The sequence below is a fragment of the Carlito syrichta genome, unplaced genomic scaffold (assembly GCF_000164805.1).
Source record: "Carlito syrichta isolate Samal-C Ts95f unplaced genomic scaffold, Tarsius_syrichta-2.0.1 Scaffold308142, whole genome shotgun sequence".
NCBI classification, from domain to species: domain Eukaryota; kingdom Metazoa; phylum Chordata; class Mammalia; order Primates; family Tarsiidae; genus Carlito; species Carlito syrichta.
Window position 1 is genome coordinate 307812 of NW_007252238.1, and position 18580 is coordinate 326391.

The following is an 18580-nucleotide window of genomic DNA, read 5'->3' on the forward strand; positions in this document are numbered from 1 at the left end:
CCCTGCCACTGCAGCCTCGACCTGCTGAGCTCCGGTGATCCTTCCGCCTCAGCCTTCCAAGTAGTTGGAATTACAGGCGCACACTATCACGCCCAGCTGATTTTTGATTTATTGTAGAGATGAGGTCTCCCCAAGTTGCCCAGGTGGGTCTCGAACCCTGGGGTTCAGGCAATCCACTCACCTCAGCCTCCCAAAGCGCGGGATTACAGGCTGAGTCACTGAGCCCGGCTCATTGCAGAACTTGTTAAAAAAATATTTTGGTCTAAGAAATTCAGTTGTTGCTTTTTTTTTTTTTAATATGCCCAACCACATTGTTTCTCTGAAAAACATAACTGTTTGGGGAAACCTGTTTAAAATGCATATTTTCTTTGCAAAACTAGTTACATGTGGACTGAGGAGGCAAACCAAAAGGATGACTATCTCTTAAATTAGGATAATTTAGTGCTTTGATGTAAGCTTCACGCCTCTCAGGTTTCACATGTAATTGTTTACAGATATCTCAAAGGTATGTTTCCTGACTTGGAAAATTCATAGTATTAGTGGTTTTACTGTTGACCAGTTATCCTGCTTGGAAATTCCTGTTTTAAAATTAAAAGTGTTCATGAAAACTGCCAAACTAGCAACCTTGAAATTGAAGTCTTTTGTTTATCAGCTGACTTTTTATTAGGTCAATCCCCACAGTGAAAAACAAAGGGGGGGGGGGGGTGTTTAGAATTTGGGGAGTGTGAATAAGCAATCTACATATTCCAGGCTAAAAACATTAGAGAAAAGAGGTTCAGTATAAGGAGCTTACTAATCCTTCGAGCTGGACAAGATGAGATGGGTTACTCCGTAAAGACTGAGTCGCCTTTAAAAAAAATGGTCAAGTAAAAGATAGCTACCTTTCAGGCAGGGGAGGCCTTGAGGGCTGTAGTAAAGAGTTGTATCAGTGATTTTTTTTAGAGTTCATTCCAAGTCTAAAGTTTTGAAGTCATTTTTCTAACTTTATTTCCCCTCTTTCTTCTACCCTTGCTCAACTTTTCTCTACCCTAGACTGAGGGGGAAGGCCCTCCCTCCCCTTGCTGATGACATCAGTTCAAAAGTGATGCATGACCCCTTTCTCTGCAAAACCTCTGCCATGGAGGGGACGGGGGCTCCATCCAGCCCTCTCAGGGGTCAGCTTCCAGACCCTCTACAACGGCTTCTGGGTCACTTACACCCAGTCAGCAATGCACCAGAAAGGACAGGGAACAAGGAAGGAGGGGCGGGCACTCTAAGGGGTGTTTCTGTGCACTTCAGAAAAAGAACAGAGTGCGCATCCTGATTTTTTTAATTCAGGACTGCAATCCTTCTAAAATGTGATGGGGATAGGAACATTTTTGTGTTAGCCATTAGAATAGACCTACTCCTTTGGGTGTTAGCACTTAACCTGAGACCAGAATTTAGGTGTCTGTGAACTTGGATGGAAAAAAAAATAACATGTTTATTTTCACCCACTTCTAACCAGAGTTATCATTTCCCTCGATTAGGAATGTAGCCAATAAACCACGATAGCATTTGACAGCACCATGACTTTCTCACTAATAGAAATAGCATCTGTTTTCACACCACGTAACACTTGTGTAACCTCAAAATAACACTTAGGCTCATCATTACTTGAGCCTTCTAGTAGTTATTAGAGCTTCCATCAGGTTGTCATTTGCCAATAAACACATACGTTACTATAGTGGAATTTTATTTGTTAATACTTTGGTAGCTATGTTTCAATGCAATTGGTTTCCATTGCAATCTTATCTATTTTATTTTATTTTATGTGTGTAAAGGTATTATTCTCAGAAGGGCTTGTAGTCTTCATTAGACTTCCAAAGGAGTCTGGCATAACAATAGTTAAGAACTCCTGCCACAAACTTTTTGTCTCTAGGAACCATTTTTAGATTATTTTAATAGACATGTTATTAATATAGCCCACTGAGCCTCTTTCTATATTCAGAAACTGTGCAGTTTTTTACAGAACAGCATGATTTTTTTTTTTTTACTGTGGGAACTGAGATGTTACAGGAGGCTGCATTGTCCTTAGTAAATAAACAATCTGGAGAAACATAATAAGGGAAGAAAAAGCTTTTCTTTCCAAGATGGTGACTAAGTTAGTGAGAAGAATTTAGACATCATTTTCCAACTTCCATTTTTATAGAGCATTAAGTTTTCTCCTTTATGAAGACATAAAACTTAATAATCTTGGTATTTACAAATCCTGCCCACAGGGAGATAATGCTAAATATGCCTTCAGATAAGGTATGCAGCCTCAATAGTTTCCAGGTGGTAAGTATTAAAAGAGGGAGAAAGGGTATAGTTATTGATGGCTCACACTAGCTGGATTTAAGGTCACATAGCAGGAATACCAGGCAAAGGGTTAACCCCCATTAACCAAATCGACATAGATAAGCAATTCATAATCTTTGCTGTTTCCCAACAAGATATTCATGTTAAATACACTTCAGCCACAATAGTCAAGCACAAGCCAGGCACTAGCAAAATCTTGAGGTCAACAAATAAACATACATATTCATCAAGTCTCGACATCATGTTTTATGAGCTTTTGAAGAAAATTATTTTTGGTGATTAGGGTTTTTCCATTGTGTAGTCGAAAACAACTTCAGTTTATGAGAACTGTTTTTGCCAGGATAATTTTTTAATGCTGTTTCTTTCTGTGCTATTATAAAGCCAGGATAATTTCTGGAGTTTCAAATTTCATTGAGTTTTGAGTACCACCACCCGCAAACCCATGACTACCCAGAGAGCATGAATTGATAAACATATCTGCAAACCTAAAGGTTCTGAAGTTACCAGAGACACCGCACAGTTCATTGACATTACTGTGGTCCTTCTTTTCTCTCTCTTTCCTTCATTTTACAGGTCTACCAAAATGTGAAAGACTGGTGGCTCTTTGGGTTCTATTTCTGCATGCCCTTGGTGTGTACCGCCATCTTCTATACCCTCATGACTTGTGAGATGTTGAACAGAAGGAATGGCAGCTTGAGAATTGCCCTCAGTGAACATCTTAAACAGGTGAGTCTCATGACCATGGAAATCTGGCTAGGATGGGACAAATTAGACCTTGACAACAGCAGACCTGCAAATGCTTTAGCAGATTTAGTCTGGTTTCCTAAAAATAAAAATGTTTGTCTTGTAGCTATTTTTTTTATACCTACAGTGTGAGGGATTTCTTTTGTGAACTGGGAGCCTGCCTGTGTAGCAGGTGGTCCCAGAGGCTGGACCCAAACAAGAGGAAGTATGGTTTGATGTTGCCAGAAGCATATTGAACATGTGTCTGTGTGTATGTGTGTGTGTGTGTGTGTGTGTCCATGCATTGATTCAGGCTTGAACTGGTGCCAGGACAAAAAAGAAGCATCTGACTTTCTGCCCTTGCAGACATTACAGTCTTGTTGCAGAAATAAAATACAAACACAAAATAACTGGAACATAAACTCACAATGGTGGTAAAAGTAGCCTGTGCTATAGAAAGCCAGAGAGAACATGAGACAGAGTTGTGAAACTGTTCATGGACAAGAAGGATTGAACGAGGCTTTGAAGGATAAGTGGGGAAGAAAAGGACAGAGGGCATTTCAGGTAGAAGGAGTCTAGTTAGAATGTGGAATGGGCGCCATGCATTTGGGGAGTGGGTAAAAGGAGATGGATGTCATTAGAGCAATGTCTGAGGTAAGACTCATGACAGGAAACATACATTAGAAGAAATCAAATGTTGGAGGACCCAAAATTCTAGATGAAATTTGAATATGTCAATAGGAGGCTAATGTTGGTCTCTCCTGGGCAGAAATTGAACAGGTAAAGCTGTGGGCTTTTGAGGGCAAAACTTGTTGGCTCTGTGACCTTGGACAACTTACTTAATCTCTCTGAACTTCTAGTTTCTCATAAAATATATGTAATCATACGTCATAGGGATTACTTAAGATATGTGGGGGTGCCTAATAGTACCCAGCTCCTAGTAGATACTTAGCAAATAATAATTTATATTATTTCTAAGAGTAAAATTAGAACTACAGGTAAGTTTTCTGTTGCAACAGAGATGTATACAAGGATGTCCAACCACACCAAAACTTAATGTGAGTTGTGGATGGAGTCTGTAAATCTGACCTAATAATTGCCACGTGCAAGCATCATTCGTTATCAGCAACTCTTTTCAACTACTACACTGAGTTTTATGAGCTGCAGCTTTTCATCTGTGATTTGGACATAATAATTATGAATCAATGCTCTTATGAGAATCAAAGGAATTAATGTGCATGCATGTACTTTGTAAAGTCCAACATGCCATACAAATGGTAGCTATTATCTTTTATTGACATTTAGCAGGAAAATTGCATTCAGAAACTTTAGTATGACTTTGTTCAGGCATGAATGTTTCAGATACTTCAGATGTAAACATATTATGAAATTTTCACCTCTCATTCTTGCAACAGAGGTAATTGGTTAGAAGGGATTTGTGAATAGTAGTGTTTTAAAATATAGATTTTTGAATTAGCATCATGATCAAGCCTGTTTAAGATATGACTGGCACCTGCTGTGAAAATAACTAAATAGGGATTAGGAATAATAATATGTAACTTCACATTTTCATGGCATTTTTTAAAGCTTTTAAGTAACATTTTTGTATCTTTTTTATCTGATTCCTCCAAGTACTCTATGAGTTAAGTAGGACAGAGATTATCCTTTTATTCAGGTAGTTAAGAGGTTTGCTCTGGCCAGCGTGGTGGCTCATGCCTGTAATCCCAGCATTTTGGGAGGACAAGGCAGGAGGATCACTTGAGCCCAGGAGTTCAAGACCAGCAGTATAGGCAAAATAGCAAAGACCTCATCTCTGCAAAAAATCCAAAAATTTGCCAGGTGTGGTGGCACATGCCTGTAGTTCCAGGAGGCTGAGGTGGAAGGATTGCCTGAGCCCAAGAAATTGAGGTTACAGTCAGCTGTGATTATGCCATTGCGCTCCAGCATCAGCAACAGAGTGAGATTCCAATTCAAAAAAAAAAAAAAACCAGGTTTGCTCAACCAAGTGGAGATTAGAACCCAAGATTTGGTCCTCATGCAGCAGACATTCCTTTTGGTCACACTCAAAGCTGTAGCAGTTTCTAAGAGCAAAAGAGCAAGCTGACTGGAAGTCCTTCAGGTGGGACCGTGGGAAAGCCACCCTTTGGCAAATGTTCTGTGGGACTCACAGTCTTGCTTCTTGATAGGTTGTCTCTAGTTTCTCCTCATTAGAATGACAACAACTTTTTGTGTTTGGGTGCCTGTAACAGAAAACCCAAAATAACAGTGAACTGACCAAAGAGGAGTTTATTTTTCTCTCACAGCAAAAAGTTCAAATGTCATTGGTTCAGTGGTCAAGGAACTCAGAGGCTGGGTGCCTGCTGTTTTGTTGATCTTTCCTTCAGTTTTGGAAGACAGCAGCAGCAACTCTAAATTTATATCTGATTCCCAAGCAGCCAGAAAAGAAGACTATAAACACCCACTGCTGTGTGCACACCAAAGAAGCATTCTCCCACTTTTAAGCATCTTTTTCAGATACCCACACAATTTCTATTTCATCTTATTGGTCACTGCTGTGTCAAGTGGCCAGGAATCGTCCAGAGTCAGCATGTTCCAGATTTTTCTAATCATCACTGCTGATAATCCTTTGCTCTCATCCCTCTGTTTGCAAACAGCAGATCTTAGGAAGCTATCTATCATTAACAAAAGATTTGTTTTGTTTTGTTTTGATTAGACCAGATTTCCCCCGCTGCCATGACAAAATCAGGAATCTCAAAGATAATATGGAAGAATGTAATGGACACTGGAGACTCAGAAGGGGGAGAGGGGAAGGGGTGGAAAGACAAAATTCACTGTTGAATGCAATGTGCACAGGAAGGAGTGGTGGGTACACCCAAAACCCAGACCAAAAGCAATTCATACCCCTCAAAGCTATTGAAATGAATAAATAAGAATGATATTGGCTAAGCAATATCAGATTGTCATGGCAATGTATTAATAATAGCTTTCAAAAGCATTATCCTCTTTGAGCATGTACACAAAGGAAGTAACCTCTTCCTCAATATCCTTTCCTATGTTTCTGGGCATGTGGTCATTCTGCATATACAAAATGACGCCTTGAAAAGAACCCCCCGCCAGGCACGGTGGCTCAAGCCATAATCCCAGTGCTTTGAGAGGCTGAGGTCAGAGAATTGCTTGAGCCCAGGTGTTCAAGACCAGGCTAAGCAACATAGCTAGACCTTGTCTCTACAAAAAAACAAAAATAAAATTAGTTGATCATGATAGATTGTGCCTGTAGTCTCAGCTATTCAAGTGCTTGAGACAGGTGGATCCATTCAGTCCAAGAGTTCAAGGCTGTGGAACCATGACTGCCATTTAACTGCCACTGCACTACAACCTCGGTAATATTAGACCCCAATTCAAAAAAAAGGAGCCCCCATTCCTGCAGATTAAAATTATTTATTTATTCCCTCAATCACTATTCTGAAGCCATATCCCAGTTAACCCAATAATTGTGAAAGATTAGAGAACTCTCAATTCTTTGGACTAGAATATCTCTTTGTGACAATGGTCCTAGAATCTTTTTGAATGGCTCTGCTAATTATGTGGGGGTGCTGTAGGTTTCCCAGACTTCATGTTGCATGCTTTAGGTTGAACCAGCATTCCCCTCCCAAACTCTGTTTTCAATCAGTTTTATTTTGACATTAACTGATCCAAGTTACAGACAAGTTGCATTTTATGCTCCAAATTAAGCTCCTAAATGCCTGAAGTATAGTGTTCAAGCATAATGCACACAAATGAATGGCTGCAGATAATTCCTGACCTACAGTTTTTCCTGATCCTGAGCAGACTCAAAGGCACGTAAACCATCCATTGAAGTCAGTCCAGGTCAGCATGTTCCAGATTTTCTAATCATCATGGCTGATAATCCTTTTCCCTTGTCCCTCTATTTGCAAATGAGAGATCTTTGGAAACAAGTCATTAATTTTTTTTTTTATTTTTTCTTTTTTGAGACAGGGACTCAACTCTGTCACCCAGGATGGAGCACAGGGGCACAATTCCAGCTCACCACAGCCTCGACTTCCTAGGCTTAGGCAATCCTCTAGCCTCAGCCTCCTGAGTAGCTAGGACCATAGGCACGCACCACCATGTCTGGCTATTTTTTGTAGAAGTGCAGTATACTATGTTACCCAGGATGGTCTCAAACTCTTAGACCCAAGCAATCCTCCTGCCCTGACCTCCCAAAGTGCTGTGATTTCAAGTGTAAGCCATCATGCCCACCCAATAAAATAATAGGCAAAAATTCCCAATGCTAGCTGTCTTCAGGATCAGAAAAGGGAGAAAATATGTTATTGATGCTTTTTCTTTTGTAGTTCCCTACTCCTGTTTTGTTTTCCAATGGTTTTTGTAGAGTTGTGCATTCATTACTATGTTACATTCAATCTCCTTGCCTCCTATGCCATCATTAATGCTAGTTAGCTGTTATTACACTTTTAGCTAACCCTTCCCTCAATACAGTCACACACACACACACACATACATGCAGACCCAGTCATAGTATGGGCTCACCTCCAGCCAATTCCCACCTTCCTTCTGGCATGTAACCTTTGTCCTGGCCCCAAAACCAACCTGAGACCACCGTCCTTCCTGGCAGCTGCACAAAACTGTCATTAGCAACTCCTTGATTAGAAAGTTGAACTTGAACCTGGTGCAATGGCTCAAGCACTTTGGGAGGCCAAGGTGAATGTGTCGCTTGAGTCCAGGAGCTCAAGACCAGCCTGGGCAATATAGCAAGACCTCATCTCTACAAAAAAGAAAAAAAGAAAGAAGGAAGGAAGGAAGACAGTTACACTCAGAATCTTACAGTAGACACTGTAAGGCAGGACATTTTCCCAGCTCTTTGAATTATTCTTTTCCTGATATCTCCCACCTCCTGCTTATGTAGTTCTTTTATCTAGTATAAAGACACTCAACTTACTATACTTTTTTTTCTCCATTTCTTTTAGCGTCGGGAAGTAGCAAAAACAGTTTTCTGCTTGGTTGTAATTTTTGCTCTTTGCTGGTTCCCTCTTCATTTAAGCCGTATTTTGAAAAAAACCGTGTATGATGAAATGGACAAGAACCGATGTGAACTGCTGAGGTATGATCCTATGTACTCATTAGGAAATTGGAGTTCCTCTCATTCTTGCACTTATAATACTTTCACAAAAACCATCTAGTCTACATTCCCATTAGTCCTGAAAATTAAAACTGCAAAGTTGATTATTTTTCTTTAACTGACATAGCCTGTAACCGATTCCAAAATTTGTGCAAGCCTTGTCTATAACCTTGCCCTTCCCCTCCCAAGGCTGTGCATAAGGGTTTGAGATAACCAAGTGGTGATATATCTTTAACTGTCCTGCAAAACCGAAACTGCCATTTAAACAAGCACTTTCTACAAAATTCTAACTGCCACCTATGAGAAATGGCTTCTGGGCAAGAAAAATGCTTATCCTAAGGAATAAATGCTAGTTAGCAGGTTTTAAAACAATATATTCTAATTATTCTACACTATTTTCTTTCTTTCTAGTTTCCTGCTGCTCATGGATTACATCGGTATTAACTTGGCAACGATGAATTCATGCATAAACCCAATAGCTCTGTATTTTGTGAGCAAGAAATTTAAAAATTGTTTCCAGGTAAGACAAATTTTGTCAGCATTTTTAAAAGACAACCAAATGAGTATATTAAGTACCTGACAGACACAGTCAATTCCAGTTGCAATCTTACTTTGATCAACTGTACTCCTTTTCAGTAGAGAAGTGAAAATCAGAGTTTGTTACCCAGAAAGAGGGTCAGATTGTCAGCATAACAGAAAAGCAGTATCCATTCAGACAGTGACATAGGCAGAAGTTAAAATTAAAAGGACAAACTTAATTACATGCCAGTTTCTTACCTCCTTTAGAAAGAAATGCTCAAATGTGAGCTGCTGGGCCACACAGAGTACATAAAACCTGTTCACACCTTACAGTAACTTCGACATTAACTGTAGTTACAACAAAACAAATTCTGTTGTTACAAAAGCTCTCACTAGATTTTTTTTTTTTTTTTTTGAGTCAAGATCTCACCCTGTTGCCCAGGCTGGAGTGCAGTGCTACAATCATGGCTCGATCTCCTGGGCTCAGGTGATCCTTCTGCCTCAGCCTCCCAAGGAGCTGGGACTACAGACTCATGCTACCACGCCCGGCAATTTTTTTTTTTTTTTGGTAGAGAAGATGTCTCACTATGCTTTCAAATTCCTGGTCTCAAGTGATCCTCCTGCCTCAGCCTCTTGAAGTGCTAGGATTGCAAGCATGAGCCACTGTGCCCGGCCACTAAATACAATTTAATAGTATATTTAGTAATAGCCTCTTCAAGAAAAGTAGGTGCTTATGGCTCTGGAAATCTGAATGAATATAGTTTCACTCAAAATTGGTATCCTTCTGCTTTCAACCCTCCTGTCAGCAAAGTTCCCTCCGTCTCTGGAAGCAGTAAGCATGTCTTATTGATGCGTCATCTTTCCAGTTCCTGGAATGATTTTAGCATCAACTTACTCCTAACTGGATTTTGTTATCTGGCCAGGCTGTTTAACTTCAGTTCATGGCACATATGAGGCAGATTGGAGCAGAGGTCAAGAATGCAGCTCTGGAAGCAAACAACCTCGGCTGACATCACAGCCCTGCACTTGCTAACAGTCTAAGCCAGGCCTGGCTAGGGCTCCTTCTGCTTCTCGGGTTCTTCATCTGTAAAACTGGATGATCACAGCATCTCTTCCATAAGGAAGGTTCATTCGTCTACGACCATACTGCCCCAAACGTGCCCAATCTCTTCTTCATAAGGAGGATTCAACAGATTAACATGCATAAAACACTTGAAACAATAAATGCTCAAAACAAGTGGATTATTATTAGAGATAGAGTCAGTCAAGAGGAAAAACCCAGTAATAGCCCTCAAGGAACTTACACTCTAAAAGGAGACAGATGTACATTAAGTAAAGAATCACATGAATGGACGTTTTTGCTGCCATATTTTTGAGGTCTCCTTGGAAATCTTTGCCAGTCACAAAATACTCTGCCTAAAATGCACTTACTAATATGCAGGTTATAACGAATACATTACATAAGCAGGAGTTAATATTGCTTGCGAATTAATTTACATATTCATTGGGGAGGAAAAAATCGAGGTAAAAATTATCAGAAATTATGCAATTTTTTTTTAATGAATCTTCGTAAAAAGGCAGCAAACCCAAGGGAAAGAGCCCATTCTAGAGAGCTCTGGATTATAATTTCAGCTCTACTTCTTATTTTCTCTGGGTCTCACTGTCTTCGTTCATAGAATGGGGAAATGGCACCTGTATCTAGGGTTGTTGTAAGGACCCAAGGAGGTACCTAGTGCAGAGAGCCACACAGGTGGCACACATCAAAGACACAATAGGCCCCTCCCGGCCATCCTGGCCATCCCCACTCACTTCTACCTTAAGCCGAGGAGAACCCTCCCTCCAGCCAACAATGTCATCCCTTCCTATTGCCCTTGGTGAACAGAATTAAGACAGGAGACAAGAGATCTATTTCTCTGCCCTGGAATGAACAGTTTAACTCCTGCCTAGAGACGGCCAGTTCCCCACTCTAGATTATTATGAAGGCTCGTTTTCTTCAAATGTATATGGACACTTAGCCCCCATCGGTGGGGCCCAAGACCTCTCTATTCAGCTGGAAATGGGTTGGTAGCCTCACCTTATGTCGAGTCTGTTCTTTCTCCCAGTCATGCCTCTGCTGCTGCTGTTACCAGTCCAAAAGTCTGATGACCTCGGTCCCCATGAATGGAACAAGCATCCAGTGGAAGAACCATGACCAAAACAACCACAACACAGAGAGGAGCAGCCATAAGGACAGTATTAACTGATCATTCCAAGAAACATTGATCAATATTCTTTTAAATCCAGTGGGAGAAAAAAACCACACAGCAACTGTGTCTCCAGAAATCCCTTCTCTAGTCCTGCCTTAACTCAGTCCCACCCCCAGAGAAGAAATGCTTCCCAAAATGGCAGAGGGTGGACAGGTTTATTCCCACAAAGTCTATGAATCTTACTTCTTTAATTTATCTAACTGACATATTCTGCGTGTCCTATTCAGCACTAAAAAATGGTGGGAGCTGGGGGAAAATGGAGATGGTTGAGTGAAACTAGAGGATTTTTACTCTTTTTTGCGTGAAAATAGTTTTCAAGTACACGACCGGCTTTTATGGGAGTTATGTTGAAGGTTCAATGAGAACCGGTCACCATGAAATTTTAGAGATGATGACAAGATTTTCTGCTTAAGTGATTTTTTTTTTTTTTTTGACCAAACACAAGTCACTTATATCTGAAGTGTCATTCAATGCTAGTATTTTTTTAACTGCATAATAGCCTAAAAATGATTATTTGAGCTTATTTACATATATGTTGCAAAAAGAAAAAAGTATTCAGATGAGCAATGAGATTAATTTTTCTCATGTCACTGTTTTATTTTTGAAACATGAATTCTAAAATTGCAACAATTACAGATCCTGAAAGCACACACTGATAGCCACATTTGGTAGTTGAATATCTGCTATTCAAAGAATTTTAAAGAACCTATATATTCTCTCTTTTTTTTTTTTTTTTTTTTTTGAGTCAGAATCTCACTCTGTCACCCAGGCTGGAGCACAGTAGCATGATCATGGCTACTGCAGCCTCAACCTGCTAGGTTCAGGCGATCTTTTCCCTTAGCCTTCCAAGTAGCTGAGACTACAGGTGCACGCCACCACACTTGACTAATTTTTATTTGTAGAGACAAGGTCTCACTATGTTGCCCAGGCTGGTCTTGAACTCCTGGGCTCAAGCAATCATCCCACCTTGGCCTGTAGAGGCATGAACCACTGCACCCAGCTTGTATTTTTTTTTTAATGGTGTTTTGTTACAGAAGATCTTGAACATATTTTTTAATGTTAAGTTCAAAAATAATGCTTGGATCAAATAGTTCTTTTTCACAAGTCCAATCTTTTTTTAATATAAGTTTTTAATGTAAAATCGATATCACGTACCAAAATTTAAATGTATGTGTCATTTAACGGTGCCTGAACTTTCAGTGCAATGTATAGAAGTCTAAAGCATACCCAGGAGAAAAAGAGTGTATTTTTTAGAAAATTTGGAAATTTTCATTGAGTTTTTTTGTAATAGTAGCATGTATATGTACGTAGATATATATCATACAAATTGCCTCCTCTTTTCTTAATTTTTCTTAAAATGTTAACTGGCACCAAGACTTTTTTGGCCACTACCCTTTCTATACAGGAAACATAATTTCAAAGTATCCAGATGTGTTTATCATGTCAGTGAAATACAGTTGCCCCCAAATGCCACCATGAACTTGTGATCCTTTCCTTCTCTGAGTTTTCAGTGTGACCTTCCCGTGGTCACCCCCTCTCATCCCTCCCATGGTCACCATTTCAGAGGGCCCACAGTGAGTTTTGCTGGGCATTTTCCCAGATGTTTACAGACTGTGAGTACAGCAGAAAATCTTTTACTAGTGTGTGTGTATATATAAACAATTGTACATTTCGTCTAGCCAATTTTCCTATGATTGTCTCTATGGAATACTTGTGTGTGTGTGTGTGTGTGTGTGTGTGTGTGAGAGAGAGAGAGAGAGAGAGAGAGAGAGAGAGAGGTACAGGTGTGTAATGGTGCATGTGGATTTAATCTAATCGAATAGCAATGCCAAAGTGCATACTCTGAGCGGAATCTAAGTGACTGTTCTTCATGACAACCCACCTCCATCAGGTTTAGCCTATAAGAACCTCCCACATTCATAAATCTTGTGCCCATGTTGGCATTACAAATGGGACATGGGAGGGCATTTTCCAGCATGAAAGGGGATGAGTTATACATGAACGATAGAGGGTTTGGTTTGGTTTAGTTGGTTTGATAAAGTGGCATTTGGGGGTCGTATTGTTTCCTGTGCTGGAGCAAATGTCATTACACTTTGATATATCGTCCTAACCCTCAGCTCAATGTGTCAACGAAATTGACAAGTTGTCTGATGTTTCTATCAGACTTCCCCAGACAGATTGCTGATGATAAATTAGCTAGGCTAATTTGTTGGGCTCTATTTTAGCACAGTCACAGGTCAAATCATATCGGGTTCCAACTGCTTGAATTACAGGGCTAATATTGCTCATTTGTGTGTAAGCAGTCAAGTTCTATTACTCCACGGGTGCATCATATGCAGTGATATATGCCTATAATATAAGCCATAGGTTCACACCATTTTGTTTAGACAGTTGTCTTTTTTGCAAGATGTTTTGTTTCTTTCATATGAAAAAATGCATTTTATAAATCCAGCAAGTCATAAATGTCTGAAGGCTTCAATGTGCATTGTGTTTATGGACTGGTTAGTAACTGTGGTTTACTAGTAGGAATAACTCCAAGTTCTACCTTTGCCACATCTTTCTAATGAGTAACTTTGTAGAAATGAGGCAAAAGCCAAGGCCTTGAGTTGACAGTGGCCTTGCAAGTATAAAATAAAAGTTTACAGAAGCCTTGCAAGTGTCTATTCATTTTTACACATTTCTTCATAGAAAATGTTTGTTACATAATGTCTGCTGAAGACCTCTCCTTGTAATATCCAGGCAAGCAATACATATATTTTAATATATATTTGTATTTTTTTTAAGTCAGGGGTTCACTCCATCGCCCAGGCTGAAGTGCAATACCACGATCACGGCTCACCGCACCCTTGACTTCCTGAACTCAGGCAATCCTTCCACCTCAGCCCCTTGAGTAGCTGGGGCTACCGGTGTGTGCCACATGTCTGGCTAATTTTGTTTTGTTTTTTGTTTTGTTTTTTTTTGAGTTGGAGTCTCACTGTGTCACCCAGACTGGAGTGCAGTGGCTACTCCCGGCCACCACAGCCACGACCTGCTGGGCTCCGGCGATCCTTCTGCCTCAGCCTTCCAAGTAGCTGGAACTACAGGCACGCCCTACCACGCCCGACAAATTTTTTTATTTATTGTAGAGATGAGATCTCGCTAAGTTGCCCAGGTAGGCCTCAAACTTGCGGGCTCAGGCAATCCACTCACCTCAACCTCCCAAAGCACGGGATTACAGGCTGAGCCACCGAGCCCGGCTAATTTTTTTATTTTTGTAAAAGCTAGGTCTTGCTATGTTTCCTAGGCTGGTCTCAACCTCCTGGACTCAAGCAATCCTCCTGCCTCAGGCTCCCAAAGCTGGGATTACAGATGTGAGCAACCATGCCAGGACCCAGGCAAGCAATTCTATTTTTTATCAGGGACTTTCTACTACACTGTATTCCCAACCAACTTACTTTCTTGTGCTGAACACTTAACTCTCTCATTCATTCCTTCATTCACTTTTCCAGTGAATTTGGCTGAATCTCTGCTGTGCACCAAGCATTGTTCTTCTAGATGTTGGGGATATGGCAATGAACAAAACAGGCCAAGTCCCTGATCTCATGGGGCATGCCTTCTAGAGGAAGGAGTTGGGCGATAAACAAACGGTTACTTGCCAGATGGATACCTGGTGGAAGAGATTATGCATATATATCCAACTGCTTATTTGACATCTCCAACTGAATGACCAAAAGATCCTAATATATCAAAACCAAGCTCCAGCCTGTGCCTCCATAATATGCCTCTGCTCAGTTCAAGACTGCTCCATCCTTTGAGTTGTTCGGGACAAAAACATTGAAATCATTTCTTATTCCATTTTCTCCCATCTTCCACTCAACATCTCAATAAGTCCTCAGAGCCCTGTCTTCAGAATGTATCCAGAGCCTGACCACTACCCTATCTCTACTTCTGCCTCCCTGGTCTGAGAACCATCTTCTCTCACTAGGATAACTGCGGTAGGCTCCTATCAGGCCTGCTTCTTTCCAGTTGTGTGAACAGCCATACTCTAATTTGAGCCTGTCACTCCTCTTCCATAAGTGGTAGGTTAGGCTAGAGACACCAGCATCTTCTGGGGATTTTTCTAGTAAGAACTCATTAAGAAAGAGCCCACTGGGGCAGGGCTGGGAGGTTGTGAGCCTGGGAGTGGTTGGCCACCATGGTTTCAGCATTATGAAGAAAGTTCATCTACAGTGTCACAAAGATAAAAAGAGCATTTAAGTTCCCCGTCCTAAGTTTCCATGGTGCTTTCCTATGGCTTTAGTCAGAAACCTACACATTTACCTTTTTGCCTATACTAGTTAAATTTGGCTTTCTGTTGCTTACAATACACACATCCTAAGACCATCTCATCTTAGTCATCTTGATTCATCTTTTGTCATTGTTGTTTAATAGACTATGTTTTTTAGAGCAGTTTTATGTTTACAGAAAAATTGATCCAAAATTACAGAGTTCCCGCATGCCTTCTTATCTCCCCTCCCCACACAATCTCCCCTGTTATTTACACCTTGTATTAGTGTAGTACATTTGTTACAGTGACTGAACCAATATTGATGTCATATCCTTTTAAATATTTTGTATCTCAATGGCTTTGGGTGTACAAATGATTTTTGGCTATATGGATGTATTGCAAAGAAGTCTGGGCTTTAAGTGTACCCATCACCCCCACTGGTGCACATTGTACCTCATCCTCCTCATCCTCTTTCTTCCCTCCACCTTCTGAGTTGTCCATGTTCATTATACCATTCCATATGATGCAATATTATTAACTAAAATCCATATTTTGCATTAGAGTTTACTCCTTGTGCTCAACATATCCACCTGACAGTATCAGAGTTAGGATTAGAGTTATGGTTAGGGTTAGGGTTAGGGTTAGGTTAGGGGTAGAGATAGGAGCAGGGGTAGGATCCAGGGTAGGGGTAGGGTTAGGTGTTAGGGGTAAGGTTAGGGTTAGGTTTTACTTTCCTTAAAATCCCCTGTGTGCCGGGCTCGGTGGCTCAGCCTGTAATCCCGTGCTTTTGGGAGGCTGAGATGAGTGGATTGCCTGAGCTCGCGGGTTCGAGATCTGCCTGGGCAACTCGGCGAGACTTCATCTCTACAATAATTCAAAAATTAGCCGGGCATGGTAGTGCCCACCTATAGTTCCAGCTAATTGGAAGGCTAAGGCAGAAGGATCGCCGGAGCCCAGCAGGTCGAGGCTGCGGTGGCCGGGAGCAGCCACTGCACTCCAGTCTGGGCGACAGAGTGAGACTCCAACACAAAAACAAACAAAAAGCAAAAAAAATCCCCTGTGTGTCATCATTTCAAGCCCCTCGCCTTCCCTCTCTTGATTAATCCTTTTACTCAACACAGTTAGTGAACACTGACCGTGTCATGTTGTGCTTATTGCTGGGAGCATGAGATCAAGTATATAAACAAACAAATGCTGGAAAGTGCTCAGTGGTGACTCGGAAGGTGTCAGCATAGGAGATGGTAAAGGTACAGATGAAAGAGCAGTCAGAATTCCTCCCAACTCTGGCTGTTGGATGTCTGTGAACAAAATATGCTGTGCCCTTTCTTCCACAGCGCTTATTTTAGTTAGCACAAACATTGTATCACATCAGGCACAGTGGCTCATGCTTGTAATCCCATCTCTGGGAGGCCAAGGTGAGAGGATTGCCTGAGCCCCAGGGTATGAGACACCAGACAGCCTGGCGAGACCTTGTCTCTACAATAAATCCAAAAAATTACCCAGTTGTGGTGGCGTGCACCTGTAGTCCCAACTACTTGGAAGGCTGAGGCAGAAATGTCACTTGAGCGCAGCAGATCAAGGCTTTGGCAGACCTGACTGTACCACTGCACTCCAGCCTGGGCAACAGAGTGAGACTCCAACTCAAAAATAAAAAATTATGTCACCATTAGGAAAATCACATAAAAATAAGCAATGTGACATTGTCTTTATACTGTTAGATTTTTGAGTTAATAAATACATGTTATTTTCCAGTCAAAAATAAAACTATCCAAGTAAATTTTAAAGTATTAAAGTAGGGAAACCAAGTGGAGACAAATGTGAATCCAAGACAAATATGAATCTTTGACTAATCTGTTGCCTCTATTGTTTTCTTTAATAACATTGTTAGTGCATGAAAACAATTTATTTGTGGAGTGAAGGAAGTGCACCGCCAGTCTTCCCAGATCTCTCCAACCTTGTGATTCTGAGTCTTCAACTCCTTTTTTTGTATAATAATCTAGTACAGCACTGTATTTATTGATTTTACCTTGTACTTCAAAGCAAAGTTAAATCAGAGCACAAGCTCACCACATGCAGCTGGCTGTTTCTGAAATTCCAGTGGGGTCTTCACGTTGAAACTCAGTGTTTTTTAAAATAATCCTGCATTTGGAAAAGCTTCTGTCATACTTTCCTGTAAGTAGTAACAAAGAAAACTAGTGTCTATATTTGGTCAGCACTGATACTCTGACTTTTTTGTTTCCAAAACTGAAAGGAGACAGGCCTCAGTTCTCAGAATCAGGAAAAAAAATCAAGAACTGAACATAACGTTGTAGCTACAAAGCTGGGCTTTCCCCATAAAGCATGCTAGACTAGTTCACTTCTGAGTTAATGAAACCAGAAGTTATAATGTATCTCCTAGTTTCCTAAGTTTTTAGCATCAGTTGTTATTCAGTAGATTCTACCAACTGTGTTTCTTCCTGGGAGGCAACAAATTAGGAACAGTGATGCCAACCCTTGATATAATCAGAAGAGTCATGGAATGTTCCTAGAGAAATATAGAAAATTCCACAAATGTTTCCCTTTTGGTCCTAAACCACAGTACCTTTATCTAGTTATATACAGGGAACTAACCATTTGTTACTTGAATTTGATTCTATAAAGATAGATACAATTGTATGTTTGATGTCATGTGACAGATTTGTCTCACATGGGAGTAATGATCCTTCCCAATCTATGCAGTATCATGTTGTCAGCCAAATCACAGGCCCCAGGCACCTCCAGGGTACAATATTGACCCACACTATTTATGCATGGCTTATTTGGAAGGCTTGCTTTTTGTTGTTTTTGTTGTTTTGTTTTCAGCATAAAGCTGTTTCTCTATGAATCATAGCTATTTCTCCCAAAGTATGAGTTTTAGGGTTAACTTCAGTTAAGTTCTATTCTTTTAAAATATCCCGAAATGACAGAATCTACTAAACACAAGCGAGTGGATGGAATACATTAGTGTAGAATGAAAAATCGATCTCCTAGATCCAGTGTTTTCCTCTTTGTTATGAATCCTAACGGATTGAGTCTGGATTGCTGCATCTCACTCTCAATCAAGATTCTGTTGGGAGGAATGGATTTCTACTGACCAACTTAGGCCTAGAAGCAGGGCCTGACCCAGAGCTGGAGGTGGTGGGGGCGGGGAGGGCGACTTCCCAGAGAAAAGGGAAGAGAAAAGGGAGGCACCACTTCCTTTCTTCGTCTTTGAAGATATTGTCTGCATATCCTGCTATTCCTTATTTCTTCTCCTTTTTGACACTTTTAGCTCAGTTAATTCCTCAATTTTTTTTGTTTATTTTTGTTTTTGTTTTTTTAACCAATATTTTTTATTATGATTTTGTGGGGTACAGTTAAGGGTTAGATGTA

At 40.5% G+C, this 18580-nt stretch overlaps 1 protein-coding gene across 2 annotated transcripts in view; it reads left to right on the forward strand.

Annotated features, from left to right (window-relative positions):
- EDNRA (endothelin receptor type A) overlaps positions 1–11588 on the forward strand; it is a 55714-nt gene extending 44126 nt beyond the window's left edge. For both annotated transcript variants that reach the window (XM_008065049.1, XM_008065050.2), the window contains 4 exons: positions 2893–3045; positions 8028–8161; positions 8591–8699; positions 10801–11588. In XM_008065049.1, coding sequence (XP_008063240.1) covers positions 2893–3045; positions 8028–8161; positions 8591–8699; positions 10801–10941 — 537 coding nt within the window. In that variant the 3' untranslated portion in view covers positions 10942–11588. The remainder of the gene's footprint in view (positions 1–2892; positions 3046–8027; positions 8162–8590; positions 8700–10800) is intronic.
- The last annotated feature ends 6992 nt before the right edge of the window (positions 11589–18580 follow it).